This window comes from Rhagoletis zephyria, unplaced genomic scaffold (genome assembly GCF_001687245.7).
Source record: "Rhagoletis zephyria isolate East Lansing unplaced genomic scaffold, Rhagoletis_zephyria_1.1 Rzeph_scaffold_00432, whole genome shotgun sequence".
NCBI lineage: Eukaryota > Metazoa > Arthropoda > Insecta > Diptera > Tephritidae > Rhagoletis > Rhagoletis zephyria.
In genome coordinates, this window is record NW_016157516.1 from 12,937 (window position 1) to 29,488 (window position 16,552).

The 16,552-nt window shown below is 33.4% G+C and overlaps 1 protein-coding gene across 1 annotated transcript in view; it reads right to left on the reverse strand.

Moving 5' to 3' along the window:
- Positions 1 to 3,096: 3,096 nt before the first annotated feature.
- Positions 3,097 to 16,552, reverse strand: part of LOC108359658 (KDEL motif-containing protein 1-like) — a 201,438-nt gene continuing 187,982 nt past the window's right edge. The window contains exons 4-5 of the mRNA XM_017611611.1: positions 3,424 to 3,476; positions 3,097 to 3,289 (exon numbers count right to left, since the gene is read on the reverse strand). Of these exons, the coding sequence (XP_017467100.1) occupies positions 3,241 to 3,289; positions 3,424 to 3,476 (102 nt within the window). The 3' untranslated portion in view covers positions 3,097 to 3,240. The remainder of the gene's footprint in view (positions 3,290 to 3,423; positions 3,477 to 16,552) is intronic.

Here is a 16,552-nt window from a genome sequence, read left to right on the forward strand (position 1 = left end):
GAGAAGTATTATTTTCTACTTTTTAGTCCATTTATAAAAGCGTTGTATATTAAAAAGTTTTTTTTATATTATTTATTTTCTACTTTTTAGTCCTGTCTGAATAAAATTTTGCAATAGATATTAAAATAATTCAACGATATTAATAGAAAGGTGCACACACATGCATTTACATATGTATGTACATACAAACGAGCACCAATTAATTTTATTTAAAGAAATGGCGTCTCGTCTATTTCCGCTGTAGCAAACGTAGTACATAGGGCGACATCTAGATGTCATCTACCTCGCCCTATTCACTACAGCTGTCGCCCTATGCACTATGCTTTTTTATAGGAACTTTTCAAAGCTTTGCTTTGGTGTCGGACACACAACATTGAAAGTTTCTGGATCCACAACATTGAAAGTTTCTGGATCCACAACATTGCAAGTTGATAAAAGCGTTGTAATAATAAAAGACCATGGACATGGTCACGTAAATTTGGTCAGTATTCAAAATAGTGGTAATTGAAATTAAATACGGATTTCAAAGGTTAGAAATCATTTCATTAGTAAATAGTAGTTTCAAACACATACACAAGTACATATATAAACTAAATAAAATTTAGGTGAGCAGCGCCCATTTTAAGTCCATTGAAAATTGGAGCGGATAGTTTCATTACTTACCAAAGAAGCACAATTTTCGCGGTTTCTAAATTTACCGTTATGCGAAAGTAGGGGCGTGCAATAAGTATTTAGATATATGTAGATATTTTAGTTAATTCCACACTAAAAAAAACTTCTCTTAATAAAAGAAAAACAGCAATCAAAATGAAGAAAAATGGAACGAAATAGCACTAAAGAAGTATTATCCTCTTTTCATGCCCAACATTTCTTCAAAATGATAGACTACATCCACGGTTCCATATTTTCGTGGACGTTTTTACACATTCCAAAGAAAAACTACTCATTCGGGAGAATTTTTTACTCATTCGGAAGAATTTTCGACCTTAAATTAAGGAAAGTTTTTCTTTGATCCAAAGATGGGTTTTTGGTTCAGTGCATTATGTCAAAGAGTGATCGTAGGTAAATGCACTATCCTCTTGGGACTCTCCAATCGGAGAAATAGTTTTGTATTCAACTTGAACGAAACAAGTATCAATGGCACATGTTTTCATAATCGTTTGATCAAATTTCAAAGTTACACCATTTAAGAGAAATTTTTTTACGGCAAAATACAGAGATGTATCTCTTTTTTTCGACATAACCTTGACAAATATTACTCGATCGGTTATTTTTACCAAACTGAAGACGAGATTTACTGTTACTGATTTATGATAACAATATGATAAAAATTATTTAAAAAGAATACAAATGTTGTAAAAAGAAATTCTTGGGAACTGCATTTAATTGCAATTCTTGTATTGGATGTATAATAGTAAGTAAACTATTTAGTATTTGAGCAATTTTTGCTAGTTCAGTGTTTCCATATTCATTTGCATAAATGAAAAATTTCCGCGGTGATGGAAAATAACGAAAATATGCAGAAATATGAATGCTGTTCTTTACACCTTTTGACTAAAGACCAGTGCAGTTATCAACAGAAGAATTACATTTTGGTGAAAAACAGATAAGTCTGAGAGTAATCATAAATTAAAGGGCTGTCAGGGATGATATTTGCCTTTGTCGTTTTCGTTTACAGATTCATTATCTAATAATATTCACCAAACCTTTTTGTTGAACCCCTAATTTTTAACAAGCATCCGCGTTATTCGACCAGTGTGCTCTGTGTCATTTGGGGGTCACAATATGTTTTCTTTATTACCAAAAGATTTCGGAAAATTAATTTTTTGATCCGCCCTAATAGATATATTTATATGTAAAATTGAAAGGTTGAAGACTAATAGTAAAATTTAAGTGGACGAGTGGTTGATTAATTATAACTGCGGCAGGAATTACTACTTTTACTTGTATTTGAAGTTGCCACATAAGATAAAGACGAACTTTACTAACACTTTCAATTCTTCTGGCCAATCTTCATTATTAATACAATCAGCCCACCTTTGGGGAAAAGTGCTATTTTTAGATGAAAAAACTACATGGACTCCGACGTCGACAACAATAATAGTGCCGAATATCTTACCAATTCGACTATTAAAACCATGTTTTGTTTTCTGTTTAGATTTTTCTACTTCGACTACACAAAACTCAGATAACATTACCATCTCTAAACTAATTTTCTTTTAAAGGTCTATCTGAATCAATTACTGTTTCAAAATTCGAAACTTAGATACCAGGTTCGTAATTAGCGTTCCCAAAACCACAAATTACCCTGTTTTGATATAGTTTACTGATTTTTATATAAATAAAAGTGGTGTAAAAGTGTGTCAAAGCGTCTTTGGGCAAATAGTTTCGCCCACCTAGATTTTTATTTCAGACCACTGTCTGTCGTATCAAAAAAACGTCGCCATATGGCACACAATGCGACCAATTATGGCTCCACGACGATCCTGCAGATTTAACGCCTTTCGATTTTTTCCTGTGGGTTTATATGAAATAATCTTTTTATGCGAAAAATCTCATAACTTCGCAGCAGTTTAAAACAAGATTTTGTTATGGCCGATTTAAATTGTCTGAAAAAGTCGTAGAATTTTACCTCAAAATTTTTAGTATTTTTAGTCATTAAAAGAGTGGAATTACAAGTTTTGTGAAATACTTTTAAATTTAATTTATAGCATTTATCTGTAATTTACATACAAATATGAATTTAAAATCAGATTAAAGCTAATGTATAGTAAAACTATTCATTGTTAAAGAAAAGACGATCTGAATTTTATTGTTGATATTGATATTATTTACTTAGATAAGTATTGTTAGAAAAATATTAGTATTTTGTTATTAATACTTATACGTAGATGTGTATGTATGTATTTATATAAGTTTATCTGCCGATGGTGGTTTTCGTAAGTGGTTAACAGGGAAATGAAATCGAAGGGTCAAATAGTCAGGGAACTTTACTTTAATGGCCTCTAACTTATCTAGGTGCCACATAACCAAGCAAATAAGTTACTTCTCGAGGTTTGGCTATATTCGCCTCTTGCAGAATAAACTGACCTGTACTCGGCTGGAAGGCTCAAAAGTCGAAATAGTTGAAGATTGGTTTTGTCTCCTTCAAAGTCTTGTTGTCACTTATAAGTTTGTGTGAATTTACTCAGGGATCGATCGCATTAAGTTTTTGTAAAAAGGTTCTCAAAATTTAATATTTCAATTGTAATCAGCGAGCGCTGTTGCCGATCCCTGGCCCGGGAAACCTCTAAAAATAAAAAAGTTATTATTTAACAGTGGTCGCTCCTCGGCAGGCATTCTTAAAAATCATAAAACTTTTTGCTGTTCGAAGGCGGATAAAATTGTAGGTCGCTCCATTAGGGTTACATCATCAAGACGTACACCAAACTATGGAGGAGATGCTCGGCTACACTGAAGCAAGTCCGTACCAAAAACTGTAAAATGTAGTAAATAAATAAATACCTTCGTATGCATACTTTTAAAATTTGTACAAACGTGAATCGAGTTTAACTTAAAAAAATGAAAGGCATGAATCTCATTCGCACCATCTGTTGCCCATTAACATACTAAAAGGTATCGTATTGCATAATTGTGAATATTTTTCGTACACAAAGTAAGTCATTTATAGATCAAAAGCAGCAAAAAAACTACTGCAACTAATTAATTCACATTCAAGTTCATGTTACATTCAAACTGAAATAATAAAACTTAAAAGAAAACCTTAAAATTATTCGCTGAGTGTTTATTTATTCGCTTGGGGTCCCATATTATTTACATACATACATACTAAATACATATGTACAAATTTTGTGCATAGCCAACCGACATTCTAACTCATTAATCGCGTGGCAAATTCAGTGACTATTAATGTCAAGGTGCCCTTAGACACAAAACAATCATTGGTTTACAGACCGCCAAATTCTCACAATTAAAGAAAATCCAAATAGACATAAAAAAGGAAAGAAATATTACAACAATCTGCGTACTAGATTGAACTTCAACAAATTATAAAGCTGCGTGGCATGGTGTATGTCATTTCACACATAATTATTATCAGAATTCATATTCTTTTTGTTAATACATAAATCCACACATACGTTTATGTGTGTAATAATCTTTCTTTGTTTTGTTTGGTTTTATTTTGGATAAACATAGATGACTGCATTATGAGTAAGAATTTATTTGAACGTACAGTGGGACCTAATAATATTTTTTTTAAATCAAAATAATTTATTATTTACTAGATAACTAGAGCCTGTTGATGTAGTTGAAAGTGTAAAAACTAAGCAAGATTAAGAGTAAACTAACTAAGGTTATAACATAATTTTTCTTAAACATTTAGGCTTTCAATTCGGAGATTTAAAGCTTAAAGTGCAATAATTTTCTGCAGAGAATCTAGGGGGCGGTGCTCTCAAAGGTTAGATACGAGTATAGAGACACTTTTGGCCTCCATTTTTGAAGCCATGCAAAACTAATTTTGAAGTAAACGAATCATTCCGTTGTTTATGTCAAGATTTTAATTCTCACTCCGGTACGTTTGGCATACCGAACCTGATTTTTACTGTAAATGAAATAACAATTGTCTTTAACATATCCAATCAGCTGATGAATTTGATTTTATAGTTGAATAGGTTTTGATCTCTACATTTAACAAACTCCTGTTTTTCACGACTCGGCACGAAAAAATCAAAAGTGGCGTGAGGAAGGGTAAAACCGTTGGGATTAATTAAAAACGGTAGGACCTACCAATACAAAAATACACTAAGTAGGCCTGCTGAGAGCGACCGCTGCCACAAAGTTTTTTTTTTTTTATAATTTAGATGTTGCCCTGACTAGGGGTTAATTCTAGTCCCACGGAGTAAAAGTACTTACCTTTAACCACTGAGGTACGACAGTCGTATTTTATAGTGCATAAATTGCCTATTTTTGCCTTCCAATAATCCCAAAATCTTCATGAAACCAACAAAACTACCAACGAGAAATAAAAATACTAATTTAGGTTCGAGTGGACCTCTTAATATCCACATAATCGAGCTTAATGATTTGTAACTATAGTTTTCTATAGTTGTATCTTTTTATTTTGTGTAAAATTGTATAGCTGACTGTAGTAATAACATTTTTGTGGTTTAAATTTGAATTCAAGTGATAATGGTGATTATTGCAATATATTCTCAGCGCTCAAGGTGGTGTTAATTAGGCGCATGCTATGGTGGCGTGCCAAAATATATTAGCCAAATGAATAATATCACAAAAAAAAAGCAGAAACAATAAGAATAAATGTGTATAAAAGAAATGAAATAGCAAAATAAAAAAATTGCTGAAAGTTTAAAGAATATTTTATTATCTACACAGTTTTCTAAATTAAGTATTACTTTTCGGGTATTCTTATTCCCAATTTATTAGTCTACTTTACATATTAATCTCTTTTGCTCCAATGATTGATCTTACGAATTATGGGAGTGCCTCACAAGGTTATAGGAAATTGTATTAGTGCCATAATGCAGTTCAATTCATTGCATTTGCAAAAACTGCAAAATATGAATAAATGAATGAAAATATGTAACAATGAAAATAATTCAAATGACGCCAGCGCACAAGTGTGCCATTACAGGAGAATAACAAAATATGTATATATATATACTTAAGTAAGTTTTTATACGCTCACCAAACCAACATTCACTATGTAGCACTTGACGCCACCAGTACCACCACCTCTATTGCCGTTACGTTGCTATATTGTTGACACGCGTCCGTTTGTTGGCAAAGTTTGCGTCTGCAGTCTTTTGTTTCGGTAGCATTTTCATGTGGCGGATTAACCAATACTCGCGGCAAGTTGTGCGCCATACATACTTACATAGTACACGGGCCAAATTTTTTTGCGTTGCTGCCTTGTTGTTGAAAATAAATATTTTATTCATTTTTTCAATTCTTCTAGTAATTGTGCAAGTGTTTTGTATTGTTTTATGGTAGCTTGCATGGCTTTTTTTTTTTTGCGCAGCTGGCAAAAGAGGCGTTGTTTGTTTCTTGCATCGCCTTAGTTGGGACTTGTTATGGTGTTGATTTGTATAAATTATATTTAAATAAGCATGGATAGTTTAAGACGGGATTTAAATTTTGATAGTCTCTTTTGTTTTTCAAACTTGGCAGAGTTGTTTCTAAGTATTTATATATGTACTTAAATAATTTGGTGGTATGTTTTGAGCTTAAGAATCAATTTTTACTTTTCATCAATTTCTTAGTGAGATTAGTTATGCAACTAATTTTGTTGGAATCGTCTTCATTTTTGAAAAATATTTCATGCCATACAAACGTTTTATTTATGGTGTACGTAGTCTCTAAAGACACTTTTTGCTCTAGAATCATAATTATCAGGGACAATTTTCCACATTTGTCGCCATTCAGACTTTAATGAGGGCTGATGGGGCCTTGTGAAACAAAGAAACTAAATTTGTTGGGAAAATTCTCACCTTACAACTAAACGATGGTTATATGCGGAAAATCACGAAACTAAATTTATTGGAGGGTCACTCGATAGAAGTTTAATTTAGAGAATTCAAATATGAACCAATCTCGAACCCCTCAGTTTGTGTACACTCATAAATATATATAGGCTTATGGCCCGACACTCTCAATTAAATATGTATCGATTGACAATAAAGCGCTTAGTTTTGTAGCCATTTTTTTAACGCCTTAAACTCGAATTAGGAATGCTAAGCTTATCACTGTTCAAATAACAACTCATAAAGTCAACCCGATCTTCAAATTGAAGAAGATCCTCTTTTTGTTCTTTTTTATTGCCGCTGTAACCGCCTAAGCGATTTTGGACGAGTCCAAAACAGCACGCCAGTCGTTTCTCTTCTGTTCCAGCTGACGCCAATGGGAAATGCCAAGTGAAGCCACATCCTGCTCCACCTGGCCTTTCCAAAGCAGAGGAAAGTTGTTTTCAATATCCATGCCTCCACGCCGTTTTCGTACGTCGAGAAAAAACTTTACTTTTGAATTGCCTACTCAGTCCAAAATAGCACTTGTTGGCAAGGGTGATTTTATTACATATCGATGGTCCTCTGCAATAACGGCACAACTCGAAATTTCATATTTTTCAGTAGAGCCAATCAAAGATTTTGTGTTTCGTAATTTAGCAATAAAATGTTTGGAGCGTAATTATTCTGGATTATTTGCAGTCTCTTTTCTCGGAAGATTTAGTAAGGGTTCAACAAAAAAATACCAAATAAGTAACAACTTCTAAGTAGCTAAATGAAAATAACTCCGCTGGTACTACTGAACGACGGCAAAATATTAAATTAAATATTTAATATGATTTAGTTTACTTAACATAAACTGCTGGAACAAGTGCAATAATAATAAGATCCCTCCATATAATGTCGTTTTGCAAATATTTAAACAACGCTTCGTAATCATCGCCATTTCAGATATTTATCACAAAATATGATTATTTGCAACCCCAATCCGTTATATAACTAAAAACATGAAAGTTTTTGTCGTATTTATGTGTTTAGATTTTTAAATATTAGTTTTTTGTGGAAACTCGGTTATTTTATTTTTAGATGAAACACCCTATTTTCTGCGCAAACCGCATCGCATATGTACTTACATACGTATGTCAGGGCATCACCTAATCATTGTTTGTAACTTATATATGTATATGGAGCACCTTTTTTGTAGCACCAACAAACCTGCATTAATATTCGCCTATGTAACAATATCAGTCATTCGTTTAAGTATCATTTCTTATTCTTACTATTTCTCTCATTTTTCTAGTTCGGATATTCGCTTTATTCCTACATTTAAGTTTTTAGAACATAAACCTAACTGTGGTAAGTTTCATTTTATCCTCGCTTTGCTAGACACGCGTCTCAACTAATTATCTAATTTGTCCAAACAAATTTAAAGATTAAATAAAAAGTGTATGTACCTGGTAAAATTTGAGCGGCTAAGCGTTTATTTAGGTAAAAAGCTAAACCGAGCTACAGCTACAATGATACGCATAAAGCCATCACCAAACATACCTATATTTCAACATAAAAATCAAAATTGGGATGCCTCCCTGTCATTTGGAGTGAAAGTCTTTAACGCTTTATACTGGTAACCCCTGAAGACATTTCCCCTTCAACTTCACAGTTAATCTTTAAGCAATTCGATTTTAAAATGTACCATTGTATGAATTAAGTAATTAAAAGTAATTCATTAAATAATTTCACCATAAAGGAAGTGAAATAGAAAAAGTGAGCAGTTGTGCATCTTTTTAGTGTTTTCTATATCTAAGCATTTATATGTAATTATTTTTTTAAGTAACTATAGCAGTTAGCTAACGCATATTATAGCTTTGATAAATATAATTATGGCCCTACGAATTATTACTAAGTTATACAATACTTGTATATGAAAGGGAGTTAAGACATTTCACCCATCATTTATCATTTCGAGTTACTTTTTAAAGATTTCAAATATTTTTCATGTCTACTTTTGTTCACAACTATCACTTTTAATATTTATTAGTTTCTTCTTCTGAGAAATATTTAACAACGAAAGTAGTAGCAGAGAAATGTGTATGCATACATACTTGTGTATACTATAGTACTATAATTTCAAAAAGTATATTTGAATGGTTGCGGTATTTTGAAAATGGCAGCAATTAAGTTAAGCTGCAATCTTCGATCAATATACATATGGGAAAATCTTTGAAAAGGGACTTTTGTGTGACTAATATTTTTTTATTGCCACTCTATTTAAACCATATCGAGCCCTAACCGCCAAAATAACGTAAGCGACATTTTTTCAAAGCTTTCTTTTTGATGTAGAAAAGAAAATTATATCTTTAAAATAGTTTCCTTTTGGCGAACACCATAATAAATGAAATGTAAAAAGTATTGATTTCATATATCTATATCCCAAATTCCAATACTCTACCACAAATACTTCCAGAGGTATGCAGAATGAAAAATTCTGTTTGTATGGAAGGTTCCATGCCTATTTGTCTATCATTTAAGTTGGTCTAAATGACACCAGCGTGCGAAGTTTCATTAAGATCAGTTGAGTAGTTAAAGCGTAAAAGCGTAACAAACAAACTGTTCGTATTTGTATTAGTACGGATTATCCCGTACTGACCATAAAACTAATTTTTGGAGGTAAGCATTTTTACACAGAACCAAATACACAAACACTAAATATTACACCAGGGCATACATTTTTTGCTCAACGAAAAAACATCATTAAGCCAAAATTACGCACTCGCTACGAGCTTGCTCAAGAGGATTTTTCAGGAATGATAAGTAGCACTTTGTCATTTAACCTAGGATTCTTCTTTTCAACTTTTGCAGACTCTTATACTTTGAAGCTACTTTTTTCATCATTTGTCCGATCTAGGCTGGAATAAGCTGCGTTTGTTTGGACCCCCTATTCCCAGTTTTCTAAAGACAGATTTGAACGTGTGCAAAAGGGTTTCTTGAAATTTGCTCTCCGATCTCTGAAACGACAAGAACTGTTCTTTCGCTTTCTTCTGCTTTTAGCATAAGAAATGGAACTTCCGACTGCCCGTCTTTGATGAAAAAATATTTATTTTCTTGTACCACTGAGAAGTCCATGTAATTTAAATTTCTTCTATCCAGATAAAACCAGGACTTATTATGCAAGGAATGCTCTTTTTTTTGCTGCTCTCTGCGAATTTCTGTCTGCCTTGATTTCTCATCATTTAAAGATTATTTTCTTTCTTTGCTATATTCTGCTTTTTGGTACGTTTTCGGTTGATTTAAATTTATTTCTATTTTTACCGCCTGGAGGGGCTGGCTGAGTGCTGATTGTAGTAATTTTTATTATTTTCACAAATTTGCCAATGCTTTCATCTATTTTTATTTCCAGAAAATCTTCATAACGCACGTACCGAAAAAATATTAAATTTTAATGATAATTTTCAAATCAGAATGATAACTGATGGAAGCCGTCGTGCGCCGCAATTATGTTTACTCTGACTGATTTCACTGCGGCGGCTATTCAGCGTTTACTTACCGCCGACTGCTTTACCGTCGTTCGTTGTAATTCTGGATAGAGCTTTATAGTATTTGGTTATTTTGTTCTTTTGCTATTTCTTAATTTTTTGTTATGTTGTCATAATCTACTTCGATTATAAATTCTGTTTTTAAGTAGCCAGTAAGAACTTTGTTCATTGACTTTATGGAAATAAATGAATAAACTAATATTAAATTCAAACCATGGTCTTGACTTTTTTATTTTAGAATATGGGCGTGAAACCGCCTTATAATCGAAAGAGCGTATCTCAGTCACCGTTTCACCAATTTCTCCCAAACTTCATATACAGATTTATTTTTATACTGCTAAAGAAGAGATTCAAAAGTTTTGAAATCGCACGATAACCGCGCCTACCTTTCATATAACGGTGTTTTCGGGAAATATAATGACTGAAGTAATCCAGTAACTACTGAAACAAACCTAACCAAATTTTAAATTCGAAGCAAAATTTGGGGAAAGTTAGATTAAAAAATATTGCAAATGAGCATGTCTCCACCCCTAATAGACTTTTGTCAAAAAATTTGGTGTTTCAAAAATTTTAGAAAGCAGCGATGGCACCACCTACTTTTAGTAAAACTAGGGTATCTTAGTAATTTCTAGATCGGTCTCGCAAAACTTTGTGCACTCATTGCCTTTTATTTCATTAATTAAATGATTAAAACTTATGGAAATCGGTTCACAATCCTTAAAAATGCGAGTTATACTTAAAATACATTTTATGTGCATGTGCGACGAATATACGGTCTTGCTCGAACTTTGATTTCTTTACTTGTTGTAGTTAGGTTACTTCGGTTCAAATGGCCTCACAAAAATGTGCATATGCACTTAATGCTTTACTTTTGAAAAATTTTACTATTACTATTTTATATCTCATGTCCACTTCAAAGATCAAATTACAATTAGGTATTGTTCATTAAAAAAAAACCACACCAGCAACAAAACGTTTGGAAAAAATTATCAAACGAGTTTATAATTAACATGCTTATGCACGAATGCTTATGTATGTATGCATAACTTTTAAAAATACAAGACACAAACTATGCAACAATCAAAATCGCCAAGAGAATTGACCCAATTCTAACATGCGGTAATTGTTAACAGACAATTAAACCAAAAAAAAAAACATCGGAAACCAATACAGACAAAACTAATAACTTGAAACTGAGCAGCCTTAAAATTATAAATCATGTAGATCAATGTAAATATATGCCGTAGTAAATTAATTATTGAGTATATACATTTCGAACACTAACCGCCAAAATAACACAAGCGACATTTTTTTTTAATTTTCATTTTGATGCAGAAATGCATTAAAGTTCCAACTTTACCTTTTTTCTGAACCACCCTAATGCACATAGATGCTTTAACATTGATTTTCAAACCACCATTAATGTAAATGTTATCCAACATGTATACGTAACACTTCATCAATTACTTGGCTCTGCTTAACAGTGCGAAGGCAACAGCGCACTGTTATCACTTTTGGCACAGCTGTTGGGGCTGCTTGTTGACAGCAACAGTCCTACTGTATTCAACACTGCTGCTGTAATACTGAACATTCAGTAAAATGGTGATGCCGACGAATGCAATCTATTGAGACATATGACCTTGGCAATAATACATAGCAAGTATGTAAACTCATATGTCGTTGTAGCACCTGACAGACGGCAATTGTGTTATAAAAAAATGTTAATGAATATGAATATTTTCGTAAGCTTACAATTTGACTGTAATATTTGCATATGCAACCTTGAAATTGTTTAATTTGTATGTAATTTCTTTCATTTCACTTTTCAAACTCATTGAACTTTGTTACAATTGGTCTTTTTTGTTCAATGTCAAAAGTGGTCCCGCAACAATTTGTTTACCTGATTACATTTCGTATACAAAAGCACGTAATAAACGGTACACAGTTACACGAGTTTGATTGCAGTACAGTTATAAATGCAAAACATGTTAGCAAACAATTATGAAAAGCCATACACAAATTTTTTGGTTGAGATAATGTGAACACAAAATTTGGCAAACTTAACGATACTTAACGGTAAAATCAAAAAGCGATAATAAGCTGTAAATGAGTTGTTTATAATTTTTAGGACTTGTAATTTTTTTGAAGAAAAAAATTTGTGGGCAGTTTCTATAAAACGAAAGTGAAATATTATACGCAATAAATATGTAAATCTCATTGGGTAGCTATAATGTCCGAGCGTTTGAGAAAGTACGCAAACGGATTAGAATGCTAAGACACATAAACTAGATATGCTGGTTTAATTGAATTTGTACTATTCTATCTATCAATCTATCAAAAAAAAAATAATAATAATTAATCTGAATTAATTAATTAATCTTTTTCGAAAATATTGAAACCGAGTCACGATTTCACGATTTCATAGATTTTTCTGTAAATTGCATATCACTGAGCTACTAAACAGTCGAACCAATTTTGATAAAAAACTTTATGCATATTTGAGTGGCTCCCTGGATGGATGCAATTGTGGGTGGTCCGAAAAAAACAAAACTAATTTTTCCCAGCACCCAGGCGTATTTCCCATTGTACTTATGTCCGAGAGACACAATTTAGCTGGAAGGGATATATAGGTGTGGTGGGAATTCATTGCTCCTCTGAAAACTTATCAGAATCCTTTATGAGCTTGAGCAGTTTGTTGGAGGATCCTCCAAACAAGATGTAAACAGTGGATCGTCGATGATGCCCCGTAATCAATCCTCTCAAGGTTCGTGGATCATTCCTGCTTTGTCTAAGGGGGAATTTTGCTACCACCCTACCAGGCCTTTTTGAGAATAACTTGTTTGTTTTGCAGGTATCAATACAACACCTCTCATCAGTTGATGTACCCGATCGTTCCCGTTATGCTTGGCCCTAAAATTGGCTCCGATCCAATTGGACGCTTCAGACAACCACAGTTCTCCAATTCGTCAGCCAGTGTTTTGCCTCGAAAACCATAGTGTCTCGAAAACCATAGGCACCCACACAAGCTCGAGCTGATTCCACCTTGTAACGGAGTTCAGCCTCAACTTACACTCCTGAATTATCTTTAAAAAGGTGCGAGTGGTTTCCAAGCAGCAGCTTGGCTGTCACTTCAGATCTTGATTTTATGAGCACGAGATCTTTGGCTAATTATCCAATCTGCCATTTTCAGTAATGCAAAGACTTCCGATTGCAACACTTTTGCCATTGCACGCAAAGCAGTAAGCATCTGGATGATTTGGGTTTACAATTGGACTCAGTGGCGCTGCGATCAGGGTGGTTCAAGTGGAGAAAGGCATATAAAAATAAAAAGATTTTAGTAGAGGTCTTTAGTCTTCGTCCGACACCACCATGTACTCTATGCCTGTACTCATTAAAGTATCGAAGAGGAAACTCGATCGCTAGGAAATACTCGATTCTACTTGAACTCGAAAGTACTCGGAAGAGAAATTTTAGTTCAATGACCGTATACAATATAACAACATGCAGCAGAGAAAGGATTACGAAAAGCTGAAAATGTCTTATCATTTCCTCCTGTTTAGTCGCGACTGCTAACACCAGGCACATACTCTCACTGGGTTATTCATTCTCGAAGGACAGAGCCGGATATGAACCAGCGAGCTATGGATCTACAGTCTAAAGCATTTTGAAATGATTTTACAGTATATTTTGCTTTGCTGCCTTTATACTTAAGTGCACATTTAAGACTTCCTACCCCAAAATTCGCATCAGCGGCATTTTTTTTTAATATTTATAAGAAAACTGCTCCGATAGATGCGTTTAACATACCTGCACATTAGCAGTTAGTAAGTCAAGCTCATCTGAAGTCACTAAATTTGAGAGTAGCAATTGGTTTGAGATGATTTAGGTGTTCAGTAAGAGAGAGTCATAAAAAGTTCACCAAAAATGGATGGTGAAAACAAGCACAGGCAGTCAGCTGTCGCGCTACTCTAAGAGTCGCTATAGCCGGGTGGGCAAAGCACTAGGGTATCACTCGAGAGTTCCGAGTTCGAGTCCAGATAGTGGGGCATATCCTCTATCTAATCTGGAAGTCGCCGCCATGGTAGCGTACAACAAGGTATTCTAGTTTGCCAAGAGGACTGCTATGTTCTACAGCATTACTGCTTAAGTACCAGCCTATTGTGGTTGTAGTTTATTTGGTAGCGCTGTGGGCCTTAATGGCCTCTACTAAGCCATGCACTGGCAAGCGAACTTACCTAACCTCCTAACCTTTTTCCTGGTTGCCATTACATATTTAATCTAATATTGAAGACTGGCTGGGTGATTATCGTGCGCAACATCAATCAACCAAGGCTGCCATGAAGGGGCTAATGAACAATGTCATCTCTATCAAATATGTAATTTATTTTTTTAATTTTAAATGCTTCCAAATAACATAAATATGTTTCTCTTGTGGACAACTTTATGTCGCTGTTTCCACATTGGAAAACTTTCAGCGTTGTTTATTCAGTAAATGGCCAGACGAAAGGCGTTGGGTGACAAAACAGTTGACACGATTATTAACTAAAACTAAGGGGGGAGTGGGCGGCCTTATGCTGACCATCGAGCGCAAAGCTGTGAACTGTGAATGATTACGTTTGAAATAAGAAATCTTCATTATTGTTATTTGTTTCGTTGAATTGGCCAGTAAGTGAGTAATATTAGGCAGGACAAAATCTGTGGTTCCTGCTGGTTTAGTTATAAAATATATTCATAAGTAAGTTAATCAAAAATTATCTACCTAAATCAAATCAACAATAACTTAGCTTAGCACAAGTTAAGGTAAAGCACTGAAGTCGTCGGTAAAAACAACAACTCTATTGCGGTATAAAGTGCTGTTGTCATTGTTTTTGGTTTTGGGCATGTGGTTACTTTATTAGTTAACGCTTTATTGAGCATTAGTTTATACAAAAATAAAGACGTTAAACAAATAAAAGTGCATGCAATAAATGCAAGTAAGTACTACAAAGATACGAATAGCAACAACAAATAGCAGACATTCAGCGGCACTATGCACAGAGCCATACACACATATCACAGGGAAATATAACGTTCAGCGTTAAGTAAATATAAGTTAGATGCAGCAGGCGTTATGCCTTAGTTAACAGAAACCGCAGTACCTACCTACCGATTTTCAATACAAATATAAACATACATAAATATACTCGTACATATAGTACAGTAGTGGCATAAGAGTAAATAGGAAGTTTTTTTGTGGTTTATTTTGAATGAAATTAACGTTTGCTGGCTGAGCAAAATTTAAATTTTCTCTTAACAAATATACCCTCTTATATTTCAAATGTGCTGTATGTACATATGTACATATATTACACTTACACATGTATACCATGAAAAGTTGTGAATGTTGGTCGCTTTCTTCATAGCAATGCAAAAATTATTTCTGGTTGAATAATAAAGAAAAATTTGTTGCATTTCATTGTAGCCAATTTGCTGGTATAATTTTATGGTTGCATGAAATAGCGCAAATTTGTTAGTTTATGCAAGTAAGCAATTTGAAAATAATCCGTAAAATTTTTTGTGTGCCTATCTTTGTAAGAATGTGTAAATATTTGCTGGCAAATGTGTTTCCTTCGTTTTAAGAAATTATTACGTGGCTGTGGAGGGCTTAATTTTTCAATACGCGTATACTTCGGGTGGTGCAGCGTGATGTTTGGAGTGACATCAGTATCAAAACAGATAAGTAGCTTTATTTGAAATTGATTTTTTTTCTTAATACCGGGTATGTAACTAGTTGAAAAATAGAAATTTTAAAATCTTCAAATTTCGTGGCTTATTACAAGCTTTTATTTAACTTGCTATGTATGGATGTATGCATTTATGTTTGATTGGGTTGAAATTAGGGATGTTAATTTTTTCGGTTTTTACCAGCCCGGGATATTCTAAGTGTCGTCATCACAATCCCGGGATCCAGGGATTAGTCCCGAGATTTAGATATTCATTACATTTCAGCAACTTAAATCAAAAAATTGCTTCTATATTGTTTGAGAAGCTCTCCTACCATAAAATAAATAATAAATAAATGGGTGTGAAACCTACTTTTAAAAGTGGCTTTTTTATTTTTTTATCCCTGAAGTTAGGTTTTATTTAAAGAACTTTTTAATTTCAAAGATATGACTAATTCCAAAAATCAGTTAAAAATTCAATGCAATGTGTTTTTAATAAAAAAATGGGTACCAAATGCAATCCTTTAGGATTAAAAAAAATTAAATTTTTTTAGATTCAGAAGGTCGAATAGGTAATTTTTTAAGCTGATAAAGTTACAAGGATGAAATTCGTGGATGTTATCGAGTTGCGAAATTTACAGGATCAAATTTTACAAGGACATTCTCAATACTTACCAGTCCTTATGCACCAGAATATTGAACCTGCTTAAGTTCTACAGACTTTCCTCTTTAATTTGATACCCATACTTCTTCTCTAACTAAACTAAACTAAAAATGCAATTTTACTATATTTGGC